Here is a 16,997-nt window from a genome sequence, read left to right on the forward strand (position 1 = left end):
CAAAACGTCTACAACGTCATGAGAAGACATCTTATGAAATTAACAGTCCTCGTACCTCAACCAGTATGAATTTGAAAAGACTTCTGATGAACTTAAATTAAAATTTTGCACATTAAAACTAGTCTGATTCTATCAGAATACAATTTTCAAAAACTGTGTGAACGCAGAATTTAAATATGCCTGTAAATTCCTACTCTATGCTTTCATAAGTATCTAAACACCCTTAGATGGTGAAAAACCTTTTGCTTAGCCAAGTATAAGCTCTCTCATCTGAGCAAGACCCACCATATGTGCACATGCTTCAATGGATACAATGCATCAAAAAGAAGTACCAAAGTATGATGCTTCCGCAAGTTCAATTCAGATAGAATTACCAAATTTTACCTAGTTCCATCGTTTGCCATGCTTGGCCATCTTAGTTCAACCTTCTAGGTTTGGGCTTCTCATCCTCATCGGGAGACTCATAACCATCACCGTCCCATATGCGTGGTTTAGGTCGTCGATCCATGTCCTCTTCAGCCTACAGCAAATGAAGCATCCAACATAGAGGAGAAAAATAAGATGCAGGAAGTTATATTCAATCACCGAGTACTGAAAATTTTCTATTGTCTACTCACCTCTTCGGGAACTTCAGTTGTGGCCGGTGTTGTCTGAAAAGGCACACTGGGTGCATTAGGGAGTTTGGAAAGTTGCTCTAGGAGTATGCTCCTGAGTAAGTGATTACAGAGAGAAATTGTCAGCAACTAGGTAATGATCAGATACTTACTACTAAATTAAATGGAATAAATAAGCCAACTATGTAAACAGCCTACTAACAGAACTATAGGCAGATGTATATATTATATAGCAGGAAAAAGAAATTATTGACATAGCAGGCAGCAAGAGAAACTCCTGTTTGTGAATGTCAAGATATAATTCATTCAAGACCATTAAACTAATATTATGCCCATCAACTGCTTAATTTCTTTTAAAAAACAAACTTAAGGCGTACAACGATTAATCCAAGGTATTAGTAGCACTTCTCTTACAGAAAAAAAAAAAACGGGGGGCTCTTTAGCCAACAAATTCTGTTTCATTATATTATCTTCAAAAGCAACAACAGACGTTCTATTGGCACATAATTGTATCTCCCAATACAGCATAAACCACTATTGATTACAGATTCAATAGGCAAATGATCCCTCTCTCGTAATACATAATAACAGTCCCAATTTTTTAAGCATTAAAGGAACGATGATTAGTAAGACAAAACAGCTCTTGTTCAGGCCCTTCAGGGTTGACCAGTTCACTGTTGCCTATTAGTATTTTTTATTCAATGTTTGCTGATTGGTTAATTTTGTGAAAGCCATGAAAAGTACTGAGCATACATCTGCAAAAATGATTAAAAGATTATCACCAATTCATGAGGTTTCCACCTCTGTTAGAGGCCAAAGAAGATGGTTATCATTTATAGTCTTTACCTGCTTTTCTTGGGGGGGATGAACATTGTAAAACTAGGAAGACTCATGTTTGTTCTAAGTGCTATCTTTCACGGTTTTGAATTCAATGTTTAGAGGCTAAAATCAAAACAAAATTAAGAGTATTAACTAAGACATTGCAAATAAGCAAGTCATGCAGTACCCTTTTTACCTTATCCTCTCCATGTCTTTGGGCGAGTTTAGGTTATCCATGCTGGCCGGTTCAATGTGAAGTGTGTAATCTGGGCCAAAGTACTCATAATACTCGTTGTAAGGCAATTTATTATCAGGTTCCACCCCTACTGCAACTGCTGTCTGTTGTAAAGTAATAAAAGCACTTATGATTTACAATAGCTGTTCAAAAATAGACAGAAGACCTAGATAATCAGATAAGAAGACAGTGGGAATGACATACCTCATAACACCAGCAACGGGCAACGTTCCTGATAGTATACCCTCCACCACCCAAAACCATCAAAGGAACATTGAACGATCTAACAAAGCGCAGGCAATCTGCATGGCCCTTCACAGACAAGTTGAAGCACCCCAACCTATCACCTGCCAGTGAATCTGCTCCACATTGGAGAACAACCGCATCTGGCTGATAAATCTCCATAACTTTTTGGATAAGGGGCCGAAACAGACCGCGGAAACTTGAATCATCCATTCCATCATTCAACGGGATATTCAAGGCATAGTTCTTCCCTTGTCCAGTACCAATGTCCTTTATATGCCCTGTCCCAGGAAAGAAATCTCCAAACTTATGAAAAGACACCGTCATGACCCTGTCGGTAGTATAGAATGCCTCCTCAACACCATCCCCATGGTGCACATCGATATCAATGTATAGAACACGCTGCATAATAAATTAAACCAAAAGTATCAGCAAAACAGCAAAAAATAACACGTGCTCTTAGAAAATTAAACATAGAAGTCATGAATAAAGACCTCGAAACATAGTTTCTTCAATAAACTCCATGTTCACTCCAGAAAGATCGCAATTTTAGATTTTATACATTGAAGTTAACACAATTCCTACACAAACTTAACCTAATCAAAAGTAAAACTATAATATTTGTAAGCAAATAAACAAGGTCCTAATCCAAGTACAAGCGAAACCTTGCATTCTCTAACATATTCAAAAAAGTTCAAACACACAGAACATACATCCAACAATAAAAATACCATAAACAAAAGAACCCGTAACATAGATAGCACAGACATAGAGAAACGAAACATTTGGACACAGACATGGCGAAACAGCATTATTCTAAGGCTTTCTATGTTAACTTTTGTGTCCGAAAACACCAATTATCAGACACGTTTCCGAAACAGAAACGTTGATAGAGTGAAGTTTCTGTGCTACTTAACAATAAACAATAATAACATAAAAACATAAAAACAACAAACAATAAAATGGAACAAGATTAGCCAAAAGAACAGTCCTTTACCCTGTGAACCTTGAGCAACTCAAGAATTCCAAGCACAATATCATTAACATAACAAAACCCAGAAGCTTCACTTTTCTTAGCATGATGTAACCCACCCGCCCAATTCAAAGCAATATCAGCATCCCCTCTATTCAGCTTAACAGCAGCGCCGATTGACCCACCGGCCGACGCTTGACAAAACCCAAACAGCCCCTCAAAAACCGGACAATCCTCGCCCACATTAAACCTCTTCGAATGTCTAGTAAACGAAGGGTCCGTAACCGACAGGGGAGACACCGATGCCAAGAAATCCAAGTAATCGTCCGAATGAAATCTTCTGATGTCGAGCTTGGCGGCGGGAAACGGCCGGTTGATTTCCATCCGACGGTGGAGAGAATAGTGGACGATTAAGTTGTGGGCCATACGGATTCGGTGCGGTTTCATTGGGTGGCCTTGGCCGTAGTAGTAGTCGCCGATTGAGGGTTCATAGAAGTAGGTTACGCGGCGTTTTTTGGCGTCTGTGCCGATTGTTGGTAGCGACGCTCCTCCTGTTTCGTCGCCCATTTGTTAGAGCTTTCGTTTTGTAAATTCAAAATGTCTGCCGTAAAATGTTTAGAATATGTTTGATGGTGAAATAATTTGAGCGCGACTTTGAATTCTGCAGTGTCTCAGTGTTTTTGTTTTTCTGATTTGCAAAGGAAAGAAATAGTAGCACATATATAGCCTATAGGAAAAAAAAAAAATCCTTTCGACAAAAGGAAAAAAAAAAGGCATAATTACTTAAAAAATCTCCATCTTGTAATATTTTTTTATTTATACCATGACCTAGAAAAAAGTTTATTTGTACCCTTTTTTTGATTTTTCGTTTTCAACTCTACCCTAAAACACTAAATTGAACTATTTTTATTTAGAAAAAAGCTTAAAATAATCCTTCATTTTTTAACTTATTTGTATTTTTCTAAATAGAAAAAATATAATATAACCCTTCTATTTAATTATTTTTAATATTTTCATCCTTTAATTAATTATTTTGTCAAAAAATAAAATTTTGGGGTACAATTGAAAATCAAAAATAAAAAAAAAAGGTACAAATGAACTTTTTCCTAGGTCAGGGTATAAATGAAAAAATGTTTCAAGATGGGGTTTTTTTAAATAATTAGGCCAAAAAAAACAAGGTATCCTCGACATAGCTGATGTTTTTGTGTTATAATTTTTTCAAAAAAAAAAAAGGAAATTAAATAGGTCTCATATTTTCCAAAAAAATTATAAATATAAATTTTTTTTTTATTACTTCCTCCAGTTCATAATATTTATCGCATTTAACTTTGACATGAGAAATTTTTATCAAAAAAAAAAACTTTAACATGAGAAATAAGAAACAAGTAATATATTTTAATTTATGAGCACTTTTAAGTTAACCGTATATTAAAATTTATTTATATTTATGACTACCATTATTATTTGTTTATCGTATTCTTTCAATAAATTAATAGGGAGCAAACATCAAAAAATAGCAATTAATATTTTTTTAATATTCTAACATGATAAATATTATGAACAAATTTTTTTTTTCAAATGCGACAAATATTATGAACTGGATAGAATATATGTTAGCATGCGTTAGAAAATATATCAACTTACAACATTAAACGTGTCAACACGTCAGCTTTGTGATCAGTGCATCAGTACGTCAATGCCAAGCATTTCGAATACGTCTCTAATACATTTTGAATACATTTTTTGTAGTTATACTTGTTTGGTAATTTAAAGAATAAATCAATTATTTTTAATGGAAAATAATAAGATCCAAAGTTGTATTATCATTTGTATTAGAATGCCAAAAATAAAAAATTGAAATTTTCTTCATCAAATTTAAAAATTGTAACACTACATGTTGACATTTTAGATAAATAACCTTAAAGTATAATGAAAAGAAAAGACTTAAATAGTAATTTGTCCACACGACTTATAAATAATGGACAATTAGCACATAAATTAATTTTATTGGCAAATAAGTCATACAGTTGGTAGTATCCCATTTTAGCAAATTATCATACAAGTTGAGAGGACAAATTGCCAATTGAGTGAGTAATTAACTTATAAATTGAGGGGGAAAATTGTCAAAATGAGACTGCTTGACCATAATCATCAATTTATAAGTGATTAGCTCACAAAGTTAATTTATATACTAATTGTTCATTGCTTACAAGTTGAGGAAAAAAACAATAAAAAATGCTTAAATTGACCAAAAAAATTCTTAAAAAGTTTTGGTTCAGCACCTAAAGAAATTCTACTTACCACTTAAAAATCCGCGCTTTATCTATTCCGTAATAAAAATATATCAACAAATACGCTCAAGGTGTACATATATATCTACAATGTCTGCTTACATGAAAAAATAATACTCAACGCCTGCAAGGATTCTTATTTTTTAGATAAGAAGTGAAATTTTTAAATTAAAATTATATTTATTTAAATTAACTTTTTTTTTTGAATAATTGTATGGATGACCCAAAAAAAAAGATACGAATTTTGGGAATATCCATATGACACAAACGGCCCATTTACTGCCCTCCCGTAAAAATCAAATAATATGGGCCTCAAAGCCTATTTTCAGTCAACGAAGGGGCTTAAGCTGCTCCTCATGGTCCACAGCGGTACGGCTTGAGGATTTTATCATCTTATTATAATCGGGCTTCCAACAAGCCTTATATATGCTTAATTCGGACAACTTTTTTCTTTTTAGAAAATTACGCTCTATTATTCATTTTCTTTTACAAAATTTATGTTGTTGACCTCAATTTTTTTAATTAGACCAAATTTATCACGTCGTCTGTAAAGTAAACTAATCGTATTGTAACACTTTATTAAAATATTGATAAAATTAAAATATGTTGATATTACATTTTATTATCATTTTAATAAAACGTTTCAGTTTAATTGACTTAGTTTACGGATGTTCTGGTAGACTTGGTCTATCTAAAAATTTATCAATTGACCTATAAAATTTTTAATGCAAAATTTTTAAGTTTTTTTATTATCTAATATCAACTCAAAATTAACTTTATAATCAACTCAAATCAACATTATGTCAAATCAAAGTCAACATTATGTTCCCTAAAAATCAATTTTATATTGAATTGAGGTATATATAAATTTTGGTCAATTCATCTTTAGGTCTTTATATGTTTAAAATTTTATTTATCTATTTGTTTTCTCAAATTTCTATCTTTATCTAGTTTCTATACATAATTTATTTTGAATTTTAGGTTTTTTTTATGGAAAAAAGACGTGCATTTCACTCGCTGTAAAAACGCGTATGAGATCGAATGTAAATATCTACCTTGCTCAAAAAGTTAGAAAAATGAGTCACACCATCAAACTTGAAGAGAGATCAGGTAAAAAAAGTTATAAATATAAGAGCGTACTGAATAAAAAGACTTGCAGAAGGAACCAGTTAAGTAAAATTTTGAAAATATAGGAGTCTTTTGTCATTTTTAATGTAAAGACTTTTTTTACCACTTAAGGGCGAGTCAGCCACACGCTCACAATTTCCATTCATAAAAGACCCGTTAAATAAAAAAAACATGTAGTATAAAGACTTAATGGATAACAAACTCTTTAAGGGACCAACAAAATTAAAAATAGTGGGACCTTTTAATGGGTTAAACCATACACTTTTATAAATATATGTTTTTAGAATTTTGAACTAAAATTTTCATGAAGATATATAGAAATTTGTAAATTTGAAAAATTTGTGTAAACAGCCTTTGTTTTTTTTAATATACGTACTATAGAAAGTTCAATTGATAAATTTTAGTTTATTTTATATGCACATTACAAAGTCCTATTTTCAATTTTTATTATTATTTGTCGCACAATAAAAATTATATTTCACACTATGAAAAGAAAAAAAGTCCATATTACGATCTGTTTCACTATATATACTAATTCAATGGATTGTTTAAATTAAGATTTTGGACACTTAAAAATATTAATAATAATAATTTTATTTATATAATAATATAATATAATCTGATTTAATTTATTTAATCATACCTAGTTTTATTATTTCTATATTATCTTAATTAAGTAGTACATTTACAAACGAGTTAGACGAATTTCCAAATCCACCTATGACACAATTTATTTAGTTCGTGGCATAAATAGATTTACACTTTTCAAAATGACCTGCTAAAATTCAACACAAATTCGTTAATTTTGACGAATCGCGATTTGTTTTAACAGTCCTACTAATTAGACAATAAGTTATCAATTTAACATGCGTAACTTTCTTTGTTTTTCTTATGCCAAACAATAATGGTGCAGACCAAAAATCTCTTTTCAAAAGAAAATTGTATAGCAGTAGAGTTTTTTTTCCCAAAACGATACAAGATAAAAATCAAATAGGCTTAGCGTAATGATTGTAAATATAAAGCTTTAGCCCTTTGCACTAGCCTATGCGCCTCCCTATTTTGTAATCTCTTAATATAGCCTACTGGGCTAAATTGAAGAAGCGATTGAAGACACCAAATATCTTGACAAATACCCCACAAGCTGCTTTCGAGCAAATTTCCGAATTTACCGATTGGGATATTTGGATGGCATCGCCTTCAAAAGAGACTTTTGTCCAGTTCATTCGGAGTGCCCATTTGATCACTTCACGAAGAGCTAAAAATACCAATATACCCGGGTCTCAAATGAATTGAAAAATTGCTGTGATATAGCAATAGAGTTCAATTAGTAATTTCAACAAAACTTTATAAATAAAATATAACAAAATATAAATAAAATATATGGAAAGGTATATAGGTCACTTCCAAGAGTAGCTAAGATTCTTATCATAGTATTCAAAATGTCTATTATTTCCCTATCCTATATAATGATTATAATAATTTTGTAAAAGAATATAGCCAAAGAAAGCTGTGTCGGTCCGTATAAATGTCAAAAATAGTGGCCAAAAGCTTACATGAGCTATGAAAATGAGCATTTTGGTCATCCTTTTTGAGTCAACAAACTTTATACTCTTCATCATAATAATAACATAGATTTTGTTTCAATTTTGACCGCAGATATATTACAGCATATACGAGCTAGATGTTGTAACCAAGGCCATATCCAAGAGGGGACGGCAAATCCTTTGTTTACCCCCTACAGCTCCAACATCACAGCATGTTTTTTACTTTAAAATGATTTATTTTTACGGTTTATTGGAAAAGGAGAACATTTGTAGAAAAAAAATTAACCTAATAGAATGTTCAACACTTATACAATTTGAATTATGACTCATAAGTATGTCTGATTTTTTTTTTCTTTTTTTGATGAATGGATGAAAGCTCGTATTTATATTAAACATGATATTATATGTTAGAGTAAATTTAGTGTACTGTACAATGTTATTAACAAAAGTTGTGTTTATGATTGATGAAAGATAATAATTATTTTATGTTGTTATAAATTATAATAAATTAAAAAATATATAATAATAGATATGTATATTAAATTTCATTAAGTAATAAGTATAACAATTTAATATTTTGAATAATATTATAATTAGTTTTATTTTATTTTATTAAGCATAATAATTGAAAATAAATAATATTTTTTACTTTTATTTCATTATATTTTTTAGATGATTAAATTTAAATAATACTTTTAATTTATATTAATTTTATTAAAATTATTAAGTAACTCGTAAAAATGATTTACTTTTAATCAATTTTGTTCTTTATTTTAATTTTGAGAGCAAGTGTAACCTTTCTCTGATCTTTTGGAACCTTGTTGATCCAGTGTCATTTTGAAAGCAATCTAAAATGTTAAAATTTATATTGTTATACAAAATTTAATAGGTTTGATTCATTATAAATGATATCCCCTATAATTGTAGTTATTTTTAGGCATCATCTATTCAAAAGTTTCTATATTTTTTTATTTTGTTTTTAAGATCTTTTTTCTTTATTTAATTCTTGTATTTTATCCTTTTTCCCCTTAATCCATGTATTTTATTATTTTTCTTTACTTTGTTTTTGAATTGTTTTTGTTTAGTCTTTACTATTTTCATGTATTTAGTCCTATGAACAGTTCACAACCTTCTAACTTCCTTCTATTCAAGGAATACATAAAAGAATGGCGTATAAGGACTAAGTAAAGAAAAAAACGTTTTAGGATCGAAGTAAATTAGAAAAAAGATAAAATACAAGAATTAATAAACAAAGAAAAAATATATATTAAGGACGAAGTAAAGAGAAAAAATAAAGTACATAGACTTTAGGATATAGTATGTTTATTTTTATTATTTTTTCTAAAAAGAAAATTAAAAATTAAAATATCATAATCCTTTTTAATATTTATTTTATTTCATATTACTGATAAAGTTTATAACACTAGATACATAATAGATTTGTATCAATAGGGCATTAATCAATTGGTGTAATCCGAAGGTGACATGAAATTTAATCACCATGGTTATCTCTTTAGTTTAGTTTTAGATTAGACTCAGAAAAATGATTCTTTTTTTCTTCTTCACAATGAACTCTAATGACAACTTTTGACTTAAAAATGCATATCTTAATGTAAGAGTTGGGTGCAGGGAAGGACTCAAGAGGGGCCAAGGAATCTTCTAACTGTACTACATCTTAATGTAAGAGTTGAAATAAGCTTAATAACCCAAAATTTAAGTTAACTTTTGCAATTATGCCATAAGACAAATTCAAATCCTTAATCATAGTATATATAATTACACCTATAAAATTTTGTAAACTATAAAGAATTATATTTTGAGTTTATTTGAATTCGGTTACTTATCATTTTACAGATAAATATTTAATATTCTGGTTCAAAATATGTAAGAAAAAAAACAAAAATCATGGAGAATATTTTTGCTTTCGAAGGAAAGAGGCAAAAAGAAATTGAGAGGCAGGTAAAGCATGTAATGATTTGGAAGAAGGATGAAGGAAGAGAAATGGCGTATAAATATATTGAAAGCTTTAGTTATATACTATAATTTAGCCATGATCATCTCTTGAAAAGGAAGGTTGATTGTTGGTGGATTGTGACCCAATTGAAAAGGATTGTGGCTTTATAGCAAAATTCTACTACTTTCCACACCCATTACAATCTAATATTCGAGGCCTTCCATCAGGAATGTTTATTTCATATAACCGTTATGCCACATTAGTTTTATAATACGTATACGTCGACGAGTGTTTATGATATTAAAATATTCAATTACTATGTATTATTTTGCCATTAAAATATCCTAACATTACAAATGTTTCATCGGTTTGTTGCACGAATGACGTGATACAATTATTGCGTTGCATATATAATCATTTTTTTACAAGATGTATTCACACTCAACAAGGTAATTTTCTATATTATTTTTTAAAAAATCATATTGTTTGATGAAAATTTTTTTTAGCATAAACGAATGCACTATTTAAAAATCTGTCGGATTAGAAGGAGCACAATATATGAGAGAATATATTCATGAGACCCAGAATAGAAACCATATAACTGTAGATTAGATACCACATCAAATCCAAAATCCTAAAATAATGAGTTTTTTTTGAAGATAAAACAATGGATTAGCTAGTGCATTCCATCTTTATGTTACACATTCTCCTCACATCTTTCCAATATGAAATTTTCAATCACACTTAATACTCAACAATCTCCCCATATGATACCCTTTCACATTAGTCGCTCAACTTCAATCAGAACTAGATTTCAAACCATTCGGACTGCACGAATGGAGTCACCAAATTTCACCCAGCCAAACCGGATTTTGATATCAATGTTGGACCTGTAAAAGCACAATGTATTAGAAAATACATTCATGAGAACCGGAATGGGACCATATAACCGTGGACAAACATCACATCAAATTCAAAACCCTAAGTCAATGAGTTAGGTATTCCATTCCACTTACATGTTACACATTTTCATCATGTCTTTTTAATGTGGGATTTTCAATTGCAGTTAATACTCAACAAGATCTTTCATCAGTGAGGGAGACGAGACGAGAATGAAAGATCTAATGGTGCTCAGAATTAATATTTGACAATTTATAAATTTACTTAAAACTTTTAGAGTTTAAAAATTTATCTCATAATTTGATAATTTTATTATAATTTTATTTAATTAATTTAATTATATCAATCTTTCAACTCAGTATAATTAACATTTGCATTTTGTATTTATATTGAGTTTCAATTTTTATTTAGCCAAGTAAAAAAATTTGGATTAAATTTGGATTTGGTTTTATTTTTCTTAGATTAGAAGTAAAATTTTGCTATTCTAAAAAGTAAACCTTGCTAATTAAGAAGTGAATATATAAATTCAACTGAGAATTTATATAATTAAATTAATTGGAAGAAAATTAGACATAATTGTAACGAAACTATCAAATTGGCATAGATTTATAAATTTTAAACTTTTTTAATAAATTTATTTAAGTTTTTTTAAAAAATATTTTTAGCACCTTTTATTTATTAGGGGAAGGAGATTGGAGATATGCTAGCTGGATTCGAACTCTAATACAAACAATTCATATAAATTATACATATCCCTCGGAACAAAACAGAATAGAAATAAGGCTTATCCCCTTAAAATCCCCCCACCTTTTACCCCCAATTCGTTTGCACCCTCACGTTGTAAAACCACCAAATATACCCAAATTACGACCTTTCACTTTCAATTGTACCCTCAAGCATTAAATTGACCTCTTTTCACTTGAAAAATGTTCAAATCAATATTTTAAATTTTAACATATATTTTAAAATAGGACTTAATATTTTATTTAAAACAAAAATAAATCTATTTTTTGAAGTGAAAAGATATCAATTTAATGCTTGAGGGTGCAATTGAAAGTGAAAGGTCGTAATTTGGGTATATTTGGTGGTTTTGCAACGTGAGGGTGCAAACGAATTGGGGGTAAAAGGTGAGGGGTTTTTAAGGAGATAAGCCTAGAAATAATGTGGAAGTAATATTTTTAAAATAGGCAATTGCATGAGAAATTATTTAAAAAGAAACCGGCAGCAATAGCATACAGACAATAAACAATAAGCACCAAAAAATGACGATCATTTAGAGTTGGACAATAGCTTAAAGTATGAGAAATTAGCTGAATAATAAAGAAATTAATTGGTAGGTGAAGTAAAGTCTTAATCCATGTTTTATTTCTTTTGACTATTGACAAAAACTGACAACTTAACAACACAGCCCCTTTAAATTAATAAACAACGAAATTGAATGGGACCCTAATTATTTTTCTATGACTCAAATTTTTTTTTGATGGAAAGAGAGGTGTTTTTTGCATCCTGCTAAGAAGCACCCACATTTTTATCTCTCATTTTCAGTGTTCAATATGTTACAAAACCTATACCATATATAATTAGTTTTTGTGGTGTTTAACGTTTTGCCACAATGCATTTTTGTATTTGACATTAAATCCTTCCACTTATATATACTAATATTGAGTCTTTATGCTTTTGCTTTTATAAACATTGGGTTGTTTATACTACATAAATAGTTAACCGCGTCAATCCATATCCAAAATAATAATTGAAGGACTTAAAATTAATAAAAATTTAATATTAAAACAAAAACTAAATTTTAATAAAGTCAAAATAAAAATATATAAAAATTTAGGCTTTATTGCTTAAAAATTATAAAGTTTAGCGTGTTGCAATTTTAACATAAAATTTTAATTTTGATAATGATGAACACCAACTTTTGAATTTTTGCAACTTTAAACACTGATGTAGACGTCGGAATAGTGTTTATTTTAGTATTCACATCAACATCTTTTTTGACTGAAACTTGTTCGGGATATGAAATTGCAAAAATATAAGAGTTCATGTATTAAATAATCAAAATTGAAAATTCTTGTTAAAATTGCAAAATATGCTAAAATTTATACTTTTTAAGCAATTAAGCCAAAATTTATACAGTAACACTAACAACGCATAAAGTGCATTTATTTTCGTAATAGAGAGACCCAATGCTTATAAAATTAAAAATATGGGGACTCAATGTTAACAAATAAAATATAGGGATTCAATGGCAAACAATAAATAAGTATTAAAACTCAAATATGTCGTTTGCCTAAAATTTTAAAAAATTAGAAGGATTAATTGCAAATTAAATCACGAACTGTAGCGTGATTTGCAATTACAATTTAAACTTTTAAAAACTTGGCAAATTCGGATACCAATTTTCAATTTTTAACAAATCAAATTTGTTTTAAATATAAAAACATTGGAAGCCGAAATTCCCATATATCATGACATGCTAGATTTAAATAATTGTCACGTAGGTTGACACATTGTAAATTAAATTGCAAATTTTAACTTAATTTGCAGTTACAATATGAACTTAAAAACTCGGAAAAATCAGACACCAATTTTTATTTTTTGGCAAATCGAATGTAATACCCCGTAGAATTATTAGCGTTTATTTTCGTGTGTGTCCGATTTTTAATTAATTAGGACCTCGAAAATAGTGAATAAATTCACGTGATGAATTTATATGGGTGAAAATGTGATTTGCTATGTGTTTGCCTTAAATGTGATTTTTGGCAATTTTACGTGTTAAAAGTGAATTTTGCGATTTTTCACTAAAAACCGTAAAAATAATTATTTTAAATATTTTTAAAGGCCCAAAAATATTTTATCTCAGTCCATATGATATGATTTAATGTTTTTGGAATATTTGGTAAAGTTAAATTATTTTGCCCCTAGAGTTCGAATTATTTACAAGAATGCCCCTAATGGCAAACTTGTAAATAAATGAACAACCTAATTAATATCTAGATATTTTCTTAAGCTAAACTTGGTGCCCAAGTCTTTAATCTTCTTCTCCATTTTTGTGGGTGCCGAATACACCATAACTCACAACACCAAGCTTTATACTTTTATTTTCTCTCAAAAATTTCTTCACGAAAGTTGTCGGGAATATTGCGTAGATCGTGTATGTGTGTTTGCATGTTCGTTTGAGGTATAAATTCAAGCTCAAATCTTAGTTTTTAGTTGCTGATGTTGGTTAAGTGTTAGAAACATGCATAGGATGGTTTAAATGTGATGTTTGATGGATAATTAACTAGTTTTAGTAATTGTTTATATGGGTTACGGTTTTAAAATAATTTTTCCGTGAAAATTAAATTATTTATTTAAATTTCTGGGCTGATCTATATGTTGAGATTTATATATGCTTTAAAGTGAAATTTTTGTGGATTAAAAATGTTAATTAATTCGGGTGTTAATTTAATTAGTTGGGTTTCGATTTTTAATTGTTTTAAAGCTTGAAAATAGCTTAAAAAGAGTAAATAAATTGATTTTTAATTTCTGGAAATAAATTGGTTCATGTATGAGTTATATTTGTGGTTGATGTTAATTAAATGGTTGATGGTTAATTTTTAGCGGTTTAATAATCGGGTTTAATTTTTAATAACTCTATTCGGCTAAATTTTGATGAAAAAGGGTAAAACTGTCATTTTAAATTATGGACAGAAACTATTTATGAAAAAATTTATGAAATATGTTTGATAATTATTTGTGGAGTTTAAATGATTTTTGTGTAGTGTTTTGAAGGATTAATAATCGGTTTTGGTTATTAATCATTATTTCGGTTTTAATGGTTAAAATAATGGAAAATATTATTTTAAAAATATTGGGCTGCTGTTTTTACAAGATGGAAATTAAAAATGTATTTGAAATTATTTTTGGTGAATTTCGGTGTTAAAATGGCTTAAAATGGATTTTTAAGCGTTTTTAGCGTTTTTGAGTTTTCCGGCCAAAACCACCGGAATACGGTGACCGGAGTATGAGTAGAGGGGATAGAGCATGTTGGCTCAGTCCTAAACTCATTTGGCAGCAGTTAGTGCCGAAATGTTTTTGGCAGAAAATAAGGGGGGCCGAGCCCCGGGTCAAAAATATTTTACGGAAAAATATTTTTGGTTATTTTTGAATTGTGATATGTTTGATGAGATTTTCTAAAAGTGTATTTTTAGAAAATTATGTGAATTGAATGTGTGTTAGAATTATATGGAATTATAATTCTATGTTTATTTATTGAAATAAATAAACTATGTGGTGTATCATATAGAAATACGACGATGCGGAAATAGATAGTCGGAATCAAATTTGGTTTGTGATTATGTGGTTATATGGTTGAGTCGGTCTAGAGTATATCCTAGAATTTAGAGTTATTACATTTATTAATGTTTAATCTCTAAATTAGATCCAGCGAGTTTTGTCGCGGAAACCGGCGAGCAAAGGTTTTGAATATTCGACGGGTGATATTTTTATATTTGGAATAAGCGAGTACTGTGAGTGTGTTTACAACTTATACTGCTAAATATTAGTATTAAAAATATTGCGAACTGCTTTACATGATTTGCAAATGCTTTATTTTATTTTGAATTTAAATCGCATGAACTATTATACATAGTTTTGAAACCGATTTAGATTCATTGAAACGTGCTTACTATTGGGCGGCAATAGTGCTGTGTGATCACCGGTATTGCATTTAGAATGGGTTGCATGTGAATATACTGTGTGAATCCTGGCGACGGCCTGGAAAGTCAGGCGACGGCCTAGACTATGTGTGAACAGATCTTCAGAGGCAACAGAATATAGACGACCAAAGGCAGTCAGCAAACTGCCGAGATCTGAGAGGTTGAACCTTTTATTAAAAAAAAAGTGAAATTGGCGACAGTATTTATGTACTGCCAAAATCCGTTGTATTGTAAGAAGAGTCTGGGACTTTCAAGTACGTAAAATAAGAATAATCGGATTTGACTGGCTAAAAGTACAAAAAGAGAAAATAAATACGGCCAAAGAAAAATAAAAGGTTAACCCGAATGGAATGGAAAAAAAATGGAATATTTATGTTTCCTGTGTTGAAAGCATATAGGAACATGAATCATGGTTTAGGGTTTCATATGAATCGGTAATCTGGAATGCATTGCTTTCATATTAATGTTTATTAGTACATGTTGTACGCATTCACCAGTTTTTATAACTGACCCCGTTGAATTTAATATTTTTACAGGCGAGTAGTTTGAGGTGAGGATTTCCAATTTCTTGTTCCGGAAATCCCTGGATTGAATAAGTGAGAATGACTTTCTTTTGTGTGTCTAGAGTTGCAGTAGCTAGAATAATGAACGGTGATACCCTAGTAGTCGTTGGACTTAATTATGCTTTATATTTTATTATAACGCTTAAACTCTGATAATATGTAATATGTGAATGCTGTGCGAAAGTCCGAGCGACTGCACTTGAATAAAATGCGACGAACGCATCTGCATAGTGAAATGCAGTTAAGTCCATTAGAGAAATGGCCTGCATAATGAAATGCAGTAATTACCATAGTAAGATGGTATGCATAATGAGATGCATGATAAACCATAGAGAAATGGTTTTGAAACTAAAATGCAATAATTAAAGAGAAGATTATGTGCATGTTTTTAAATGGTAATTTTCATCAGAACGTTTTAAACTGCGATTTTAAAATGTTCGAAAATGATTTGAATTCCGCGAAAAATTTTAAGTGATTTTTAATGTATTTTAAGGCTTGCTACGGGTTTCGGAGCAACCACTCCCATTCCCTAGCGCCGGTCTCGATGCCGAGAATCGGGTCGTGACATCGAAACACTATTCATTTTGCTTTATCAAAAGTAAAAATTGCTATATGAATTTGCAAAATTTTAAAATTTATATTTGTAATGACAAATCATGTTAAAAAATCAGTATTTAATTTGTAATAATTTATCCAAAAAAAGAATTTAAAAAGAATACAAATATTATATTTATATTATTCATGCAAATAAAATATCATCAAAATTAATAAATCAACTCCCGATTTTTTTTTTCAACAATACCTTATCTCTTATGTGAATAGTTTATGACATAGACAGTGCACATCTTGGCTTAATGCATTTTCTAACCTCTGAATTATTTCTATTAATCCATCAGATTTCTTATCTTCTAATTTGACCTATATGATATCTCAATTTGTAATTTTTACATATTTAATCTTTAAAATTATCATTTTTATAATTATTTGACTCATGTTGTCCAGTTAGACTAAGCGTTAAGTTACAAATTTG

General features: G+C 29.7%; 1 protein-coding gene and 1 long non-coding RNA gene across 2 annotated transcripts; one reads left to right on the forward strand and one right to left on the reverse strand.

Moving 5' to 3' along the window:
* Window positions 1–87: 87 nt before the first annotated feature.
* Window positions 88–3,586, reverse strand: LOC126675182 (histone deacetylase 6). The gene is made up of 5 exons (XM_050369785.2): window positions 2,909–3,586; window positions 1,873–2,313; window positions 1,630–1,772; window positions 618–708; window positions 88–520 (listed from the first exon to the last, which is right to left on the reverse strand). The coding sequence occupies exons 1-5, from the start codon at window positions 3,449–3,451 to the stop codon at window positions 416–418; spliced, it is 1,323 nt and encodes a 440-aa protein (XP_050225742.1). The 5' UTR covers window positions 3,452–3,586; the 3' UTR covers window positions 88–415.
* Window positions 3,587–13,660: 10,074 nt separating this feature from the next.
* LOC126671837 (uncharacterized) lies at window positions 13,661–16,534 on the forward strand. The gene is made up of 2 exons (XR_007639145.2): window positions 13,661–13,885; window positions 15,128–16,534. It is a non-coding gene; the product is annotated as an uncharacterized LOC126671837 (long non-coding RNA).
* Window positions 16,535–16,997: the final 463 nt, after the last annotated feature.

The sequence above is a fragment of the Mercurialis annua genome, linkage group LG3, assembly GCF_937616625.2.
Source record: "Mercurialis annua linkage group LG3, ddMerAnnu1.2, whole genome shotgun sequence".
NCBI lineage: Eukaryota > Viridiplantae > Streptophyta > Magnoliopsida > Malpighiales > Euphorbiaceae > Mercurialis > Mercurialis annua.